At 58.2% G+C, this 19,721-nt stretch overlaps 1 protein-coding gene across 1 annotated transcript; it reads right to left on the bottom strand.

Annotated features, from left to right (window-relative positions):
* Positions 1-6,735: 6,735 nt before the first annotated feature.
* ZKSCAN2 (zinc finger with KRAB and SCAN domains 2) lies at positions 6,736-18,493 on the bottom strand. Its single transcript, XM_039840185.1, has 7 exons — positions 17,822-18,493; positions 16,705-16,882; positions 14,564-14,655; positions 14,122-14,248; positions 12,378-13,058; positions 10,008-10,472; positions 6,736-8,056 (listed from the first exon to the last, which is right to left on the bottom strand). The coding sequence occupies exons 1-7, from the start codon at positions 18,212-18,214 to the stop codon at positions 7,233-7,235; spliced, it is 2,760 nt and encodes a 919-aa protein (XP_039696119.1). The 5' UTR covers positions 18,215-18,493; the 3' UTR covers positions 6,736-7,232.
* Positions 18,494-19,721: the final 1,228 nt, after the last annotated feature.

Here is a 19,721-nt window from a genome sequence, read left to right as displayed (position 1 = left end):
AGACCCAGATGAGAAACGCCATCTACCAGAACAGGTTGGCACTAGACTACCTATTAGCAGCAGAGGGAGGCGTGTGTGGGAAATTCAATCTCGCCAACTGCTGCGCACAGATAGAGGACCAGGGCCAGGCAGCTGGAGGTCTTGCCAAGCAGATGACAGAACTGGCACGTGCAAGTACACACACTTGCCTGTGCAAGCATGGCACGGAGGGGACCCCAAGAGCCTCTTTGGAGGTTGGTTCGCTACCTTCGGAGGCTTTAAGACCTAACTTGAAGTAGCGCCCCTGCCCCCAGCGCCTGCCTCCTTCTGCCTTGCCTACTGCCTCTTGTCCGGTGGACCACCTCCCTCATGGAGGCGATCCTGGAAAGAAAAACTGCAGCTAAGATCCTCTGCAGTGGAATTACCAGTCCCTGGCGCTGAGGGAGAGCATGAGGTTGATGCCCTATGAAGAATCTAAATGGGCATCAAAAGGGAGGAATGAAAAGGAAGTTTGAGGAATTTACATCGAAAAGCGAATCGGCTCTTTGCTCTGCTTCTGTAAATGCGCTCCCTGTATGCAGGAGCTCATGCGAGAGCTCACATGCACTTCGCTTGACTTGTCAGTGTAACTGTTTGCACCCATAGCAGGCCCCGCGTCTTGTAGCACCTTGTACCTTGGCAGATCGTGCTTCCTGTAACAATTTGTAACCAGCGGTAACCCATAACAACTCCCGCCCTTCCACCAATGTTACTACTTGCAACCATAGCAACTTGTGTAATAGACTGGTATACGAGGAATGTTACAACATAGCCTGGGGCCCAGATCTCCAGACACCAGCTCCTCTGGGACCCGAGTAATGAATCTGAGTTCTCCTTGTCTCTGAGTTACTGCTTCGTTCTTTGCTGGACTGGTTTTGGGATTTTTCCCCAACAAGAACACTCGCAAAGAGTGGAAAACATTGAAAGCTCCTATTTCCTTTGGTGAAATAAAAGTAACGAAATGAACCACTGGTTGATCTAATAAATGACGGAAGTTACAAGGCACATGTGGTATGTGTACACATGTGCACACACGCTCCCAGCCAATGACTACTGACTGCAGAATGGCTTACATGTATCACCTCGCTTACTCTGCACAATGGTCCTGCAAGGTAGGGCAGCGGGTTGAATGGTGTCCCCCAAACTCATGTCCACTTGGAACCTCAGAACGTGACCTTATTCAGAATGAGGTCTCTGTGGACATTACTGAGACCAACTAAGGTGAGAAGGGATGAGATTCAGGTGGGCACTAAATCCAAAAAGTATCCTTACAGGGGACAGAAAAGGACCCAAGACACAGAGAGGCATGCAGAAGGGTGAGGCAGACGTTGGAGCGATGCGGCCACGTGACACTCGAGGAGTCACCAAGAGCTGGGGGGGGGAGGGGCGGAGAGCAGCAAGGACCCTTCCCTGCAGCCTTTGGAGGGAGTGCGGCCCTGCTGACCCTGTCTGACTTCCGGCCTCCAGAACCTGGACGGCACATTTCTGTCGTTTTTACCACTCTGCAATCACTTGTTAAGGCGGCCCGAGGAAATGACCTCGGGAGGAACCCTGACTCTTCCCCTTCCCCAACGAGCAGACGGAGGTCCCAACAGATGCCGCCGCCCAAAGCCACACAATGCCATGCGTTGGTGGATTACGGAGCGTCACCATTAAGGATCGCAGATTGGGTGCATGTGACTGCAAGGCCCGTGATCTTTGTCACCACACTTCGCTGTTTCTAAAGAAGGGACAATGCATCTCTCGTCTTGTCTCCTACCTGCCTGTTAGTCCCCGATTAAGAGAGGGATAGGGACAGGCACCCGAACTCTGCTCACTCTCCGACTGCTGTTGGATCTGACGTCCTGCTCTTCGGGCCAGATGGCCCATGAGCCCTCAGGTGCTCGGCGCTGACCCGCCTTTGTCTGGCGTCGCTCTGCTGCACAGACAGGGCTCAGTGCCCATTCACTGCAAGGGTGGCACAGGGTGTCCCCGGGACCCCAAGCTCATCTGACCTTCTGGAGGAGAATCAACGCCCCCCCACCATCCCAGACCTCCTAAGTTCACCTCCACCCGCCCCGTCTTCTCAGGAACGAGGACGCCATAGGATCTGCAGACACCAGAGCTGGCAGTGCAGGGCCGAATCTCAGAATATCCGCTCTGCTGTGTGAGCTCGAGGAAGGGCTGAGCCCGTCTCGGCCTGTCTCCCTTTCTGGACACCGGAAACGTGGCCTCAGACCGTGTGCGAGAGTTCAGACACGTGGTGTCTGTGGAACGCGAGCACAAGGCCTGGTGCCCAGAGGGTGGCGCTGTCGGCCCGGCACGCAACGCCGAGCTGTCCAGCCAAAGGCACTGCAGCCTGCGGGGATCAGCACCACGGCCAGGGCCGGAGTTTCGTGGCCTTGGCATGAATGTGTCTTCTCAGTTAACCATCCTCAAGGGCTATGGGCCCCTTGACGGGGAAGGGTAGGAACCATCCAAGCCGTCGGCCAGGATCTGGGGCATGGAATCTAGTGTCCCTTCTGCACAGGTGGCCTGCTCGACCCTTGTGTGCTGACTCAGGGCCTCTCACCAGGACTAGCCTGAGCCCTCAGGCACTGCGTGGTTGGGAGGCTGGAGGGATCCCAGCTTCCTGACCACAGACTGCCCAGAAACTCTGAGCCTACACAGTCCCAAAGGGATACGTGCCCACCTTCCTCATGTCACCTTTACTTGCTGCCTGCTCTGCTCTGCTGCCATTCGGCTCTGCTGGGAGTGTCCTCCGAGGTGTGCGCTGTCGCCAATCACGCCTGACCGGGCCAAGGTGGCTTCACTGACAGTCCCACAGCTCCCGCGCCAGCACACCTGCACGCCCCATGGGCGATGCCCATGTGCCCCAGTGACCCTCAGGGCCAGGCCTCGCCTGTCTGGCCCCTCCCCTCGCCGCAGCACCTCTGGGCGGTTCGGGCCCTCACCTCTCTTAGGACCCAGCGCTGCACTTCCCTGCACACCCCAGGCCACCACAGCGTCTGAGCTACAATGAGCTTTAAGCTCCTTTTGATTCCTAGAACGCAAAGCCTTCACCCTCCTCTCTTGGTGTCGGTTTTAACTGGTCTGCAGGGACTGAAAATCTATGGTCCCTACAGATGTCAAGTCTCTGCCCCAATTCCTAGGCCTGGGCAGGTCATGGAACTCAACCTCTGCAAGGGACAGAGCGGAAGGCAGTGGCCGGCCATGTCCGCAATGCGCTGGCACAGCAGCACACACGGACACTCCAAAGCTCTGTCTGAGCTTCCTCCAAAGCCGTGGACATTCACTCATGGACACACAAGGGACGCACAAGGCTCTCAGACATGGAGTCTGAGCAGCGACAAGTTGAGGACTTCGGCACTCCTGTGGCTGACTGCCCGGGGCAGAGTCCTGGAGGCCGGGCGAGAAGCGCGTGATGTCCAGACCACACGTGTCGCGGTGCCCTGGCCCTATGAACGCCCCCGGTTCTCCCCACTGCTCCTGAGAGCGCCGCTGGTCACACATGCTCGGCAAATGGCACAAGTGGAAGCTGCTAGAACTCTTCACGCCAAAACAGCAAATCAAAAGCAGCGCTGTCTGTGGGGATTCAGGAGACCTGTCCCAGCCTCACAGAACGCGGCCGAGTGCCTTCCCCAGAACACATGCGGGCGCCGAGTCCCAGGCGCATCCCATCCGAGGAGGGCCAGCCATTCCTGGGGCCACAGTCGCTGCGAGAGTACAGCCGCTGAGGACGGCTGCGGACGCACAGGATGCCGCTAGCTGTGAGTGTGAGCGAGGCTGTGCTCCTCCTGAGCCAGCAGGACCGGCCCCACCCCTCTGGGCCACGTCCGCTCTCCCTTCAGAGGGGACAGCCTTCAAATTACGGCAAAGCCCACGGGAGTCACTCACCGGAGACGTTTATTTCACACACGTGTTTTCAAGGCGACGTCTTGATGCACGATGACTCGACATGCACTGTCACTCGGAGGCCTCGCTCCGTGGCAGGGCCTCGAGCCACCCGCGCGCTCCCTGCACTCAGGCTGCCCCGGCTCCCACAGCTGCATCCCGCTGTTGCCAGGCCTCGTGGAATGGGCTTTCCTCGCCAGCCAGTGACCTGCAGGTGGCTGTCAGGGTGCCGGGGACACCTGTAGCCTACCTCCTGCGGGAGCCCTGACCGTGTGCTGTCCCCCAGTGTTGAGGCTGAGTGACTCGGTGGGGCTTGCGCCACCTGCTGACCTCCTCCTTGTCCCGGCCACACTCCACGGCCTCTCTGAGCGAGCGTCAGAGCTGCAGCCGTCCTGGCAGTCAAGTCCACCCTGTCCCCAGATACGGCACTGAGGCCAGAGGCTCCGATAGGTCCCGCTTTCGGCCAGCGGGGCTGGCAGGCCCCACGGTGCCTCTGTAGTCTCCGGCCCATGCTGTCCCCATAGCTGGGGGCCTGGCTGTCCAGAGGCACGTGTGCCCTCTTCCTCCTGAGGCTGGGAGGCCTCCTCCCAGGTAAGGCCACTAGGTCCTGCTGCAGCACAGGACCCGGCAGGACCCGCGGGCCTCTGTGAGTGTGATGGGCTGGCCTAGGCAGGGGGTACAGGCCCACTGCCAGGGGCCCTCAGGGACTTATGTCAGGGAACGTCTACTTGTTTGTACCAATTTTAAAAAACAGGGTTTGAGACAATTTTCAAAGAGTAAGACGTGATTAAATAAACCTACATTTTATAGTTGGTTGAAGTGGGGTATAAATTTTGTTGAGCTTTCCAGCACCCGAAACCAAGGAAAAGAACAGTAAGTTATAAAAACTCCAGTTGGTAGGATAACTGTTTTCCCTTGTTTGCTCTCCCTGATTCCGTGACCGAGACATAAACGCCTCCCCAGGGGTCTCTGTAAAGGCGACGCCGTATGAGGCCAAGGACACATCACTCACTGACCTCCTAGCTCTGGCTGAAAAACGCGGCTGCATGGACGCCTGCTGTGATGGTGGCCAGGGGCTGCTGCTTCCTGGGGATGCAGACGAAGCTCACGAGGTCACTTAATACACGTCCACGCGGCACACCTGCAGGGGACCCCGGACTCCGCCTAAGCCCACCCGCAGACCCACAAGACTTCGTTGAGCAGAACCGCCTGCCCCACCGGGGATGGACGGGCCTGAACCTACCCGCCACCGGGAGTCTGAGGGACAGGGGATGGAGTGCGATTTTAGGCCAGTTATACTCTTTCGCAAGTGACAGCAGTTTTGTTGTTACTATGACGCTTCCTGTCACATTTCGAGCTCCCCGAGTGCAGGCCCCTCGCCGTGCCTAGAACAGGGCCTACAGACAATACTGCCGACGACGTGTCCACGAGTACCTCAGTCCTCCTGGACCATGCACCAGCCAGGGCCACCGTGCGTCCTGCGCACGTGACTAAGTGGTGGGTTCTAGTAATGTGCATCTTTACTCTGGGGCCGGACCTCCACACATCACACAGTCTAAGCTCACGCCTACGAGCGCCCCACACCTGCTCTAGGACACCAGCACGAAGCCGCACTGAGCATCAGAGGTCTGTAACTCAGACAACGCAGAGGCAGCCCAGTCAGGTGTCACAAGCACGTTTCCAACAGTTGTGAATCAGAACACTGGTCGGCGCCACCTGAGTCGCCTGCCTTCCCGCAGGCCATGCCCCGTGCCGGCGCAGTAGCAGGATTTCCTCCTCCACTGCCTGCCCCTGGCGCTCTGCTCAACACGATCCAACAGGTCCAAACACACTCAAAGGACAACTCATTGCCATGTGTCTTCAAATAAGAGCACCTGACAACGCCAAGGGAAGAGGCGGTCGCAAGGTCACCTGCCCAGTCTGATTCTGTTCACCCTCCCACCAAAACGCCACTTCCCTCTCCCCAAAGCAAAGGTGCCCTTCGTCACCTCTCATGAGGGTAGAAATGCTGATGGCATCGCCCTGAGGTGGCCAGCGCTGGGCGACCAGACCCCTGGGTCTCGCCTGTAACTTCTGGGGATGAATGGACCATCTACCCGTCAGCACCTGCCCACCTCCGGCCTTTGCTGCACGGCTGCTGGTGGCCCGTGGGGATTTTTCACACGTTAACGAGGGAAGTGCCATCATTGTCCCGCATCGGAAGTTTCTGCGAATGCTTCTGCGTCAGCCAGCTCCATGAGCTGTGGAGTTGTGCAAACAACTTGGGGCAACACGGGGAGACCTTGTGAACAGGATCTGGAAGCCCGGGGCGGGCAGTGACGAGCGGCCCTGGAGGTTCTGGTCTGGACGGGGTGGCGATCCGACCTCTGGCGGGCCTCAGGAGGCCCACTGTTCAGACGTGTTTACTGTTGCGGGCTTCTCCTCCACCCTCCCCTACCCCACAGTTTAGAAAACTAAGATTACGTACTATTCTACCCAAGTGGGGGGCTGGGAGGCATAAACGCGCCAACACATACGTTCTAGGTAAGAACCAGGAAAGTCACGGGGAGAGCGAGAACATGTCTGGAGCTCTGCCGGGAGCCTGCAGCCTAGTCCGTCTGCGGAGGGCCTGACAGCTCAGAGTGGGCACCGAGGACACGGAGAGGTGAGTGCGGGACGCGTGGCTAAGGGCCACAGGAACCGGTTCCTTACGTGCTGGAGAAGCGGCAGCGTGGGCTTTCAGTCTTCAGGGACTGAGGACGATGCGATCGGCAGCTTCACGGAGGGCGCAGCATTGGTCACAGGACGTCAGGGACAACACGGGCTTCTACCCCAGCGACAAGGACCAACTTCTCGACACGGAGCAGGTACACTGCAACAGCCTGCTGCAGGTGTGCTGACACCGTCAGTGTCCTTCGTGAAAATTCTCCAACCCAGGTGGATCCGACGTGGCTCTGACTGGACCCCAAAGGTTCTACCCAAATACGGAGCTCCAAGCAGGCTGCAGCCACGTGGCAGGGGCGACGAAGGTTCCCGCGTGCGTCATCGCCCTGGGAGCTGCTCCTCCTGCGTGAAGCACCCGACTGCTGCTGCACTCGGCAGCCCACGGCAGGGGTCTCGACATGCCGAGGAGAACGCCACTCTGAACTCTGCGTCACCTCCTATCACAGCAGGAGATGCTGAAACGCTGAGACACAGGAACAGAGGAACAGCCTGGTCAAGTGGCCGAGCTGAGGACACGGTTCCAGTCTTCAGTTACCTGCACCCTCACACTCATCTTGGGCACTGCACCTCGTAGCTAAGAAATGAGTGCTCACTCCCATCGTGGCTAAGGGGACGCTCAGGAGGAGGGGAGCCCATCATCAAAGCTGTTTCCTCAGGTCATCCACCTTCCCCCTGCGGGGCTGCTCTGGGAGGCACGGAGGCGAAGGGCGTGGCGGGAGCTGGTCCCTCCCGGGGGCCTCCCGATGCCTGCTCAGGGCCGAGCTCTTCCCCAGCCGCCCACTGCAGCGGGCACAGCTGTGGGGTCTGTCCCCTGCCTGCGTCCTCCGATGCTCCTGGAAGCGTGCGCAGCTACTGAAGCTCTGCTCGCAGTCCGCACCCCCGCAGGGGCTCTGGGTGCCCCGGGCCCTGCCGTGGGCGCCGCCGGTGGACCGCTGCCCGCACTCCGTGCACCGGTTCGGCTTCTCGCCCGCGTGGGCCCTCTGGTGGGCCCCAAAGTTGGACGAGTCGTTGAAGCTCTGGCCGCAGTCCAGGCACCTGAAAGGCTTGTCCCCCGTGTGGGTCCTCTGGTGCCTGGCCAGGCTCCTGCTCCTTCCGAAGCACTTCCCGCACACCCGGCACTTGTGGGCGTTCTCCTTCTGGCGCGTGGCGCGGCACCCGAGGCGGGCGCCCCGCGCACTGCCATCCCCGCACCTGAGGGGCCTGTGGGGCCCCCTCCCTGTGCAAGGCCGCTGGTGCGCCACAGCTCTCCCTGTGTCTCGCGGCCGACAGGCCGGCTTCCCCCGTCTGACCCCTTGCAAGGCTCCCCAAGGTCTCCCCGAGGTGCCGTCCCCTCTGTGCGCTCTCCCGGGATCGGGGTTCTGGGGAGCGGCCCTTCTGGCCTTTTCCGTTAACGCCCTGGCCTGCTCCGCGTCATCTTCTATCTGTGTTGCATCCTCCTTGACGCTAACTCCGACTGTAAAATCTGAAAACAAGACAACAAATTCAGACCGATCCTGTATCGACATGAACATGGCCTACAAGGCTATTTGTTATGTCCCGGTATACTCTGCCTCTCTGGCCTCAGGCCTTGTCACTCGCCCTGACCCTGTCACGCCTTATTTGCATTCAGTTCTAGAGAGAGCCAACACCACCTGCGGAAAGGCCTTCTGCACTGAATTCCAACCCCAGCGTCACCCCGTCCGCCCTGATGGACAGGGGGCCGCTTAGCTCATCCCCCAGCAGGTCCGTCCACCTCGGCCTGCTCTCGAAGGTTCACATCTACACCAGCCCACGCTGCATCACACTACTGCTCAGAGCAGTGCCCAGCGATCAAGTCCGAATTCCTCAACGGACTCGAGTCGTCGACATCTAATCACATCCTGTCTGCTGTCTGTCACTTGTCCTTCCAGCTGTCTCTCACACAGACCACCACCGGTTCAACCTGAACTCTCACTGTCCCCCCGACTAGAATGATCTCCTCACTCTCTCGTGCACAGGCCACGTCCACGACAAGGTTGGTCTCTGGATGGCCAGCGTAAAGCGGTGGAGACTCTGGCTTTGGAATCAGGCAGCTCTGCTTCTGGCTCCGTCCTGGTCGCTCCCTAACTGTGTGGTTTTGCGTTAACTTGTTACCACGGAAAACTGAACGTAGAGAAAAGCAGAGGTATGTGTGATGACCTCACAAACTGCTCTCCGCTTTAACGACGACCCCTCGCTGCTCCCGCCACCAGATTATTCCGAAGCCAGTTCTCGATGTCCCATTACTCCACACCTAACTAATTCACGAGCTGTGCGACTCAGGCCCAGTCCGGGTCTGCTTCATTCCCAAACCCTTTCTGAAGCGTTCTGCTACCCCGCCTCGTCCCTCTGCCGGCTCAGCATCCCTCTCTCGCACATGCCGAGCTGAAACTGCTGCTGGCCCTCCCTCCCGAGCGGGCCGCTGTGGCGTGGGCTGGGGGAGGCAGTGGCCATCAGCTGACCCTCCAGCTTACGTCAAAGCCATAGAGATGCCATCTTCCTTTCCACTTAGCAGTCTTTTCAAACGTTCTGATGGGTCTAGCACTGTTCTAGGACCCAGAGGACATCACAGCCTAGTATCTGGCTCAGACAAAGCTTGGTAATTTGATGACAGATCTGGAACTCCATTTAACAAGAGTCACAAGAGACGGTACCAAAGGACTCTGCTTCCTTTGTTCCAGAGCTGTCGACAGCAGGGCTGTGTGGGACTTGAGGCCAGTGTCCGCACCACCAGAGGTTGAGTGTGTGGGGTCCCCTCCCTGGACTAGAGCTGGAAGGGAGACACCAGTCAAGGACGGGGACAGGGGAGCTCGGGTAAGGAGGCTGTGGGATGCTGATGCGGGGCCGATGGAGAAAGCCGGTGCGGAGGCTTCTACAATGTCTGGGCTGCGGGCAGACAGACTGGACCCGGGTACTGGCCACGGTGAGTAAACGGGACAAATAAAAGTGCCACAGCAGTTGACACAAACGAGTTCTCTGCCTGGATGTAAATAATGACAGACAAGGCATCGGAAATATCCCCCGAGCTGGATGACCTGTGGGAGGACAGTGGGACAGCGCTTTCTGAACGTTTCGCGTCTGATGAGATGCCCCACGGGCATCCGGTGGCAGCGGGCAGCCCGCAGGGGCTCGAACCCGGTGGCCTCGCTCAGCAGTCCCTGCCTGTCCGCACAGGCGTTTGCTTTGGGCTTACTGACGCACCTCCTCCATCCGGGCTTTCTTCCCATAACGACCTCAGGAGACAGAAAACCCTGCTGGACCCACACGGACGGAAACCGAGGCTGGGGTCCCGAGGCTGACCCCTAGCACAGGGACTTCGCTTTACTCAGTGCTGTACCCCATCTCTCACACAGCACAGACACCCAGACACCCAGTGACAGCCACCTGCTGCCCAGACCGCGGCCCCGCGCCCTTACCGCCTGCAGGGCCCTGGTGCTCCGGCTCGGGCATGGCCTCCTCCCTGCTCAGCCTCTCGCTGGCAGAGTCTCCTGCCGTTGCTCCTGGTGAGGGCTGCTCCGGCTCCCAGCCTGTGGGGTCCTGGGGTTCAATCCGCATCCCCTCTCTTTCTCGCCCTGAGGGACATGGGGCACCCCCGGGTGTGGGGCGGGGCGCCCGCGCGTTTATGAGGGCGTCCATCTCCCGGTAGAAGGCGCAGGGCTCGAGCACGGGGCCGCTCCGTGCCTTGCGGTAGCTCTTCTGGAGGCTTTTGAACTTGGTGCGGCACTGCTCCGGCGTGCGCAGGAAGCCGCACTCCCGCAGTTGCTCGGCCACGGCCCCGTACAGCTTGCTCTTGCGATGACAGGCCTGGAGTGCTTCGTAAAACCGCGTCTCACGGAGGATGTCCAGAAACGTCTTGGTCTCCTCGTAGCCCCAGTGCACACCTGGCATGCAAGGATGAGGTGCAGGGGTGTGAGAACGGGGCTCGTGGCCTCTGTGTATCACACACACACGTAGGAGACAAACTCACCCACAGTAGCAGCAGGAACCGCATATGCCTGGGGAAAGCTTTGCCCAAACTGAGAAGTTTATGTGAAAAAACTGTGATATCTTATTGAGAGACATAAAAGATCTAAAAAATGGGAGAGATACTGTTTCTGGCTAGGGAGACGCAGGTTGTACAGATACCTAGTCTCAAACGAGTCCACAAAGTCAAAACCCCAATAGGATTTTTAACTGAAACTGGTAAACTGCCCTCAGTCTACTTGGTAGAGTGAAAACACAGCCCCCCAAACTGCCGCTGCCCTGGTGACATGGGATTTACCTGTCTTCTTAAAATGGCTAAGAATGATGGACTGGGACACCCAATAGGAACTTCCCCCCAAAGTTCCTATCCCTTTTAACCAGTCTTCCTTGAAGAGAACAACTACATCCCGAGTAGGTGTTTTTTAAATGAGGAAAGGTTTGCTGATTGGGAAGGCATCGGCCAGGATGGGAGACCTGGCGCTGCCTCGAACCCGCCTTAAGGACGGCGTTCAGGCCTCGTTCACCCCAAGGGGAGGGGCGAGAGGAGACTGGCAATGCAGACATCGGGGCGCCAGCAGGCTCCGAGGAGGACTGTGCTGTCTGCTGACCCGAGCTGGTGTGAGTCCCCTCAGAGGATCCTGCAAATCTTTGGTAAACGTTCATTACTTTTGATGTCGCCGAGTCCTGCACTTCGAGAGAGAAAATGATCTGTGAGACAAGCAGGTGTTCTGCTTCTACAGCAGAATAAAACTTTTAATAACATGTCTGAACACAGTTGATAAACTGTGCCTTTGTGAGATTTGTAAGCAGGAAAGTCGTGTGTGCCCCCAGTCTCACTGGGCGGTCCCCCCCGCCCACGGACTGCCAGACTGGTGGGTACCTGCGCACGCGTGATACGTCGCCCCATCCTTCCTGAGAGCTGTCCTTCTGAACGGGTACAGTCATGAGCACACTCCGGGGCCTACCTGGCTTACCCTTCCTACGGCGGAGCAGAGGGACATGACTGACAGCAATGTCCTGCTGCGTACCCCGCGCGGGGCCGCTGCGTGGCTCATCCCGTCCAACACCAGTGGCAACCCCGGTGGCCCACCATGTTCTAAAGGGAACTGCAGCTCAGAGCACTGCAGGACATGTCTCCCGTCACACAGCTATTCACTGGCAGTCTGGTTCTGCATGTCCCAGTCCCCATGCTCGACACCAACTTTCTTTCGTGCGGTGCATCTTCTTCTGTGCTTTTAATTTCAACGTCTCTGTGTTCTCATACTTAAGGTGTATCTTTTGTAAGCAGCCCGTTCCTTTTTTTGTTAAGTCTTAAATTTGCAATTAATGCGTATTTAGACTTACATCTACCATCTTACTGGTTTCTTTTTTTTTTCATTTGACTCATCTACTCTGTGTTCCCTTTTCTCTCCTTTCTTCTTCTAGAACTCATTTCCCCCTCATTTCGTGTGCCAGTTACATACCCTTTCACTGGGCATAACGACATATCTCTGCTTGTCTCAACCCAACACGACTGGCCTGTGCATCCACTCCCAGGCAGTCAGGCCCTCAGACCCGAGGCCACTCATCTCCCTTCCGCGGGCCCCGATCACTCGAGAGCCACGTCATGCTGACCCAAGGAGGGGCCCGCCGAGGCCACGCGGTGCTGTCACGCACTGCGCTGGGGCAGCAGCAGGCCCGAGTCCTTCTGGTCATGTGGCCCGTCACAGCGATCAGAGGTGAGGTGTGTGTGCCAGCACCCTGGGTCTGATCACTTCTGGGCCTCCTCATCCACGAGACCAGACCGTCCACTTTCAACCCAGAAACAAAAGCATGGCCCTTACCACTCAGGTTCTGAAACAGGACAGGGGCAGCACGCAGCCCGGCCTTCCGGAGGAACTCGATGCCCATTTCCTCGCCGCCAGACTCCTCGGCGGCTTCCTCCTCCTCCAGCAGACTGATCTGCTCTTCGGCACCAGCACCGACTCTCTTGGGTCTGGGGAGAGACGCGGTCTCCTTCGGCTTGTCAGCGGATGACGTGCGGGCTGCAGGGTTCAACAAGGCGTCCATGTCCTCGAAGAAGGCGCAGGGCTCGAGCACGTGGCCGCTCCGCGCCTTGCGGTAGCTCTTCTGGAGGCTTTTGAACTTGGTGCGGCACTGCTCCGGCGTGCGCAGGAAGCCGCACTCCCGCAGCCACTCGGCCACGGCCCCGTACACCTGGCTGTTTCGGGGACAGGCCTGGAGCGTTTCGTAGAAGCGAGACTCTCTGAGGATTGCGAGGAAAGTCTTGGTTTCCTCGTAGCTCCAGTGCACGCCGGCCACTTTCTCGTCCTCTAAGCCCCACTGCTGCTCTCGCCACGCCTTGCCCGCACCCCTCGCGGGGCCCTGCACGGCGCGCGCTGACGCCTCCTTGACATGGCTGCTGCGCAGACCGCTCCTGCTGTGAGCGGGGTGTGGGTCCACGGTCCACGGCGCCCTTCTGTGCTCCAGCCGGGCTATCTCGTTAGACGCGGACACTGCACTGCCTGCGGCAAGACAGATATGTTTCATGCTGGACACAGAGCTCCCCGCCGCCTGCCCCGCCACCCCAGCCACGCGGCTCCCGGGCCACGCTTACCCCGCCCTTCTAAGGCCTCGTCCAGGCCCCTCTCGTCCGGGCCGCCTCAGCCATGCCGGCCACACTACTGGTACTCTTACACGAGTTCTCTGGCACGACCATCCACTACCCTATGCTATCGTCTTATTTCTCCTGTGCGTACCACTTCTTTCCACTGCAGGACGTTAAAGGGAAACCTTCAGGGGTGGGCAACACGTATTTCACCAGCTTTGATTCCCTGGCGGCACCTAACACCACATTAGGCGCAGAGCATGCTCCTGACCAGTATTCGTTACTCATAAAATAAAGTGTGTTTTTACCTGCTCCCCACCCCCGCCACAAACACATACACACGCACTGGCTACGAGATGAGAAGTCTTTGGCTTGTAGCTTATGTGTGAGTGAATCGTTTAGCCCTACTGCTAAACCAGATGACATAATCCTTAAGTTTTCTTGTGAAGTGACGCTTCGGTTTGTGCTATTTAAATAATTCACATGCCATTGAAGTTACTATATTGAAATTACTTTTTTTTTTTCCATTTATAACATTTCCATCTGTCCAGAAATATTTGCTGGGCACCCACCCAGGTGTCAGTGCAAACTGCTGCGTTTATTATAATTAAACGAAAACAAATCCTAAAGTTACCTTGTGACTTCATAGAGCTTTTAGTCTAGTGGATGCAAGTTTACATTAAATAATATAAATGTGCCAGTCATATAGAGCAGCTCCCCACTGTCTTAATCACTAAACTGTAACTATAGAAATATGAATTTATATGTATATATGCAAATATAAATTTTAAATTGGAAAAAAAAGATGAGTGAGGCAAGGGCACGTGGGTGACTGCGAGGGCTGGTGAGCTGGACCGCAGAACGATCAGACCACCCACGGAGGTCCTTCAAGCGTTAACACTGCAACGATTTTCTCACCAGTAGAAACGAATATGATAGAACCCCCAAACCTTCTACGTGAAAAGGGAAAGAGCCCTTACCCAAGGAGACCACGTCCTCAGCACTCTCTTCCCTGCCATCCCGGAAGAGGCCTCTGTGAGCAGGGACCTGACGCATGCTCTTTCTGTAGGAAAAACCTCTCGCCACGTGGACATCCTTCACGGGCCTCTGCAACGACACTAACGGCAATGACCACCAGGGTAACACTGTGGGTCTTCGCAGGACAAGCGGCCCCAGACGAAGCACAGAGGGCTTTAAAGACTCCAAATAAAGGGACCGTGTGTGCTATATGTCAAATGAAGCAGAAGATACCACGGAGAGTCATAAGAGAGGGGACCCACCCAGGTGTCTCAGTACTCAGAAAAGGGTCCAGTCTCTTCTGGAAAAGGGACTCCTGGAGGAAGTATACAGATTTGAGGCTAGTGAAGGCCGAGAAATCACTGAGGCCGAATGCCCCGGGGAAGACAGAGCAAACGAGTTTACCTGAGACCCGACGGGAAGCCGTGCGCTTCTTACTTCTTGGTCTGCGGTGGTCCACTCTTCAGCGGGGACAGGAGCCCAGGGAAGAGGATGGGCTGGCGGAAAAAGAAACCGTCGGTGTTCTGGGCTCTGGCCCATTAATTCATGCTGCTTCTCTTCTTAAGAAGTGAGCATGAATAAAAAAGCCTCAAGTACAAACTGGCCCCCTTCTCACCGAGTTCAGAACGGTGCCTGAAACTGCAGCCACTGGAGTGTGGCTTGTGCATGCCGGGGCCTGCAGGGAGGGGCGGAAAGGGCCCCGTGTGAGGGCTGAGGGGGTGCGCAGGGGACTGGAAGAGGTGTGTGAGGGCCGGTGAGCTCACAGCCCCCGAAGGCGACGGCAGTGCGCTGGGGCTTCATTCTGACACCATGGCCCTGGTAGAGCGGAGCTTTTGAGTTCATCAAGACAGAACTCTTGACTTGTATGTAAAATCTCAGAAGTCTGAAACTTTGAGAACTAAAATCAATCTAACGAAACCCCCAAACCAAAAACCCTCTGCAGTGAAACAAAGTAAGTGTGACTTGGCACGCGAGTGACCCGTTTGCAATCTCTGGTGTAAGTGAATTCCCTTTAGTGTGTTAAGAACTGACACGGTCCCGGACATTGCAGGCAAAGGCGCCCCTCGAAAGACGAAATGGAGACGCACACACTTGCACACACGCAGTCTGTGGCCTACCTCCCACTCCTGAACTGTCCAGGGGAACCCTCCAGGACAAATACTGCTGATACTCAACAGCCTGCTCCACGGCTTTCCACAGAAGCAGACTGAGTTCCTCTTTTAGGCGCAAGTGGCTGAGGTCATAGGTCTTCTCTTACAATGGACTCGCCTGAGATGTAGATCCCTCAAATTTTCTGCCCTCCACACCCCAGCAAGCACCTCAATAGAACGAACCTTCCCATCTTAGGAATTCCTCATCACTCTGGGATGGCGAAATCACAGACACCAAGAATTTACGGGATGAAGTGTGTCAGCTGGAGTAACTGAGGACATCTGATTCAGGTGACAAGGGAGCTTGGATGCGGGTGAACACACACTAGACAACTCAGAAACCATTAGCACTGGCATCGCATTCTACCCTGACATGGGTTTCGGGAGGGATAAGGAGAGGGGTACATAGTAGTGAATCTCGCTGCCTGGCGAGGGGCTGTGTAAGGCAGCTGGGTTTGAAGTTTAAAAATGATTGTGCCGTTACGGGAGAGGAAACGAACATTTATCGAGTGCTATTACGCACTGGCCCTTTTACGCTGCCTCATTTAATCCACACTGACCACCTTCTTATTTTCCTCTGGATGACAGAACGGCAGAGCGAGGCTCTGAACCCAGGCGGTCCACCTCCACAGCCCCATCGGTCTCCCCTGTGCATGAAGCTCCTGCTCGTGTTACTGGCCCAAGGTCAGGCGGTGAGGGCCAGAGGCGGGGTGGGAGCCCGAGTCTGTTTGCTGGAGGCTCAGCGACCTCTCCGTTCGTCCGGTAAGCCTGACTCCACACTGCAGGGGACGGAGCGATCACTGTGGACCGGGAAGGACGGCGAGCTCATTCCCTTGTATTTAACTCGATTCACCAATGTCTGGGGCAGCTGTGAATGTCAGCAGTCCCTTCCTCATGAAGTCTCTCGTTCATGCCTCTCACATGCCACTTCCATGATGCCTTACTTGTGAGTGAGTCAGTTTTTGAAAATAAATATCGTTTCTCTTTCCAGTTGTTCAAGTTGTTTATAGTCAGCCAAGAACACATACACATGGACACGTGGCAGGACTTAAAAACACAAGCTGGTTATAGAATGGGTTTTTTAAAACACAGTTGACATTCAATATCATTTCATGTTAGTTTCAGGTGTACAGCACTGGAAAGAGACCTCAACGCCACCACGAGACCTCAGGGCCAGCGGGGCAGACTAAGCTTTCCCAGATTCCCTCTTCCGGGTGCCTTTTACCGATGCTGCTCGTGTTCCCAACTCTCGCAGCTAATAAAGTCTTTCTCTGCAAATATCCAACTTCTTCCTAAATACGTACTGAGGGGACCCTATTCTGACCAAGCCACAAAGTTAGGGCCACAAAATAAATCTGCCACGGCCTGTGCACCGGGCATGCTCCGAGCACTCACCATTCTTGGAGAAGGATCGACGCTCCCTCTTTTGGTTCGACTGCTCAGGGTGTCCTGAGTGGAGGCTTCCGGCTTCTTCCCGGGACACCACTCCAGGGTGGGTCTGTGGCCGAAAGACTGCCACGTCCCACGCTGCTCCAAGTGGCGCTTGCTTCTCTGAGGGCACGGGACTGCTCACCTGGGAAGTGGAGCCAAAGCCATGGTGAAAAGAAGGCAGGATGAGGGCCGAGGTCCCCCAAGCAAGATGTCAAAGAGGAACAGAAGACGCGAGAAGAAATGAGAGTTTCGGTCCATTCCAGCGGGGTCCCCAGCACTAGCATGGTGTAAGTCTGGATGTGAGGGAGCAGGATGCTCCTTATCACAGAGCGGGGTCTCCGTCAGGCGTGAAACACAGAACCTACCTGTTACCAGAGCAGAGAGTTCGAGTGCCCACATCTATTAGGTTCGCAGAGAAGTGAAAGTCATCAGAACACAAATAATTCACTAGTACCTGAAAACACAAAATTCACCTCCACATGTAGTGTCTACCCTGCACCAGCGCGGCGGTGTGCTGGCAGTCAGGTCTTCCACACAAATGCAAATCCCGTCCGAGAACCGCACAGCTTGCAGATTTCACGAGGTTAATGTCAGAGCTGCTGGAAATTAGAAGGGCGTGCAAAGCCACTGATAGATGAAAACCTGGCAGTTAAACTGGGGAAGAGTGACAAGGACGGTGGCGTTGAGGGCACTTCCGAAGACGCGGACTGGAACATTAAGGGCCGAGAGAGGGCCCTGGGATAACTGATGAGGTCCTTGCTCCCCCCGCCCCCCATACTGCCCTCTTGAGGATCAAGCGGCAAAAGTCAAACCCTGTGAAACATAATGTATTGTTCTCTCATATAATTTTTTTTTAGAGAAACATTCCAAAGATTTGAAACAAATACTTGCATGAATATGTTCAGTTTCATCTGCAACATTTTTATTCAACCAAAGCGTCTTTTTTTCTATTTAACATGGAAGTCTGATGCCCCTTGAAGTGGCTCCACTTTCAAAGGTTCTCATTAGTACCACGATCTTTCCATCTCCCTTACCCACCCCGTTCTTTCCAAATGCAAGAATCTGGAAAATGCTCTCTCACCTGCTGTCTTCGTCGTCCAGTCTCTCTCTCCAAATGCATCACCAGCGCCACCGCCTCCTCTCCACTTTCGGGACACTGCTTCTGTGCCCACGCCTGCATCTTCTCGGGTAAAATGGCGAGAAACTGCTCAATGACCAGCAGCTCGAGGATCTGCTCCTTGGACCGCATTTCTGGCTTCAGCCACCGGCAGCAAAGTTCCCAGAGTTTGCTGAACGCTTCATGGGGTCCGCTCACGTCCTCGTAACAGAACTGCCTGAAGCATCTGCGGAAGGTCTCGGACTCGGAGCTCCCGGGTCCTTGCAGAGCGGGCTCCGACGCCCACCCGGGGTCCTTCTCCACCTTCATTATGAGGTACCCCTCCACCTCCAGGGGCGCGTCCATCTCCGGGTCCATGCTCCGACTCGGCCGTCCTCACGAGAGCTCAGAGTGCACTCCAATAAGCTGCACCTCCGAGGGCGGCCCGCCGACGGGGAGAGCGCGGGGTGCGGGGGAGAGGGCCGAGCCGACAGGCGCGGGAACGCCGGGCCGATTGACCGGGTCCAGCCTCGGCCCCTGCAACGGTGAGCGTGCAGCCTGAGGCCCCCCGGCTCGGCCTACTCTCCAAACAGGCTGTGACCCCCGCGATGCGGCTGTCCAGGGGGCATCTTTCGGCGCCGCGTCCGGCCTCGCGAGGCTGGGGGGCGGGGAGGAAACGCACGGGACCGAGAGGGGCGACGGGAGGGGGGCGGCGGCGCGCAGGGTGTGTCGGTGCCTGGGGCGGCTCCGGGGGCTGGGGGCACGGCTCCGCGGGAGGGGCCGGATGTGCAGGCCGCGCTCGGCCCCGGGTTCGAGGCTCCGGCGGGGCGGTGTCCGGGGCCGGCGTGAGGCGGCCGGGCCGTCCTCGAGGGCCCGCCGCACGCCGGGGAGAGGCCGCGAGGCGGTGCCGCCCCTGAGGCGAGAGCAGCGGCGGGACCCAGCCCGGCCTCGCGGGGGGCAGGGGGCGGGGGGCGCGGGGCGCGTCCGCTCCGCGCGCGGACTGCGCGGGGGGCGCTGGGAGCCGCGGCCACGCATGCGCCGCCCGCAGCCGCGCGCCGCGGGGTCCGGAACGCGCTTCCGCGCCCGCGAGGGGCTGGGCCGCGGCGGGCGGCCGGGTGGTCTCGCGAGAGCGCGCCGCGCAGGCCCTCGCCGCGGAGGGGCTCGCGGAGTGAGCAGGCGCCGGGGCCGCGCCCCGGCGGAGGGACACAGCGGGGCCGCCGGCCGCAGCGCCGGGGAGCCTGGGTTCCTCGAGTGCGGACGCCCCGCTGGGGAGGCGGCGTCAGGTCCTCTTCGTAGCGAAGAAGGGCGGGGAGCGGGACTCCTTTGCCCGGCGGCGGGACCGGCGGAGGGCGCTGTGGCGCCCCCGGGCGGTCGCCGGCGGGTCTTCGTCAGGCGAAGACCCTCGGGAGGACCCGCGGCGATCCCGCTGTCCTCGCGGGGGACGCGCGCCCCTGTCCTGTCGCAGCGCCCGTGCATGTCTCCGTCCGGTCCCGAGGAGCAGGGTGAGGGCGCCGCTCGGTCTTGGGGGTTCTTGCCACCAGGGCTCTGAGGAGGGCGCCGAGGCCGCCGGGGTCGGAGGGGCTCTGTCCCGCGTCCCCGCCCAGGCCCAGTGTCCCCTCACGGCGGCGCCAGGACGTGTCAGCGTCGTCCGCCGCGGTGGCCCCGGCCCTCCCCGCGGAGCACGTGCCCGGCGGCGGGGCGCTCGGCGGGGCAGCGGGGGCGGGAGCCTGTGGGACCGCGGTCACTGCGTGTGAAGACAGTCCCTAGAGCTACTTATTTTTACTTAAACATTTTCTCGGTGACAGCTGACGGTCAGTGTCGCCGGAGTCTGAGGTGTGCACGTCGCAGCGACGACGCCTTCCCAGAGGCGGGCGAAGCCAGGCGG

The sequence above is a fragment of the Pteropus medius genome, unplaced genomic scaffold, assembly GCF_902729225.1.
Source record: "Pteropus medius unplaced genomic scaffold, Ma_sr-lr_union100, whole genome shotgun sequence".
Classification (NCBI taxonomy): Eukaryota; Metazoa; Chordata; class Mammalia; order Chiroptera; family Pteropodidae; genus Pteropus; species Pteropus medius.
This window is presented reverse-complemented; position numbering and strand designations above follow the sequence as displayed.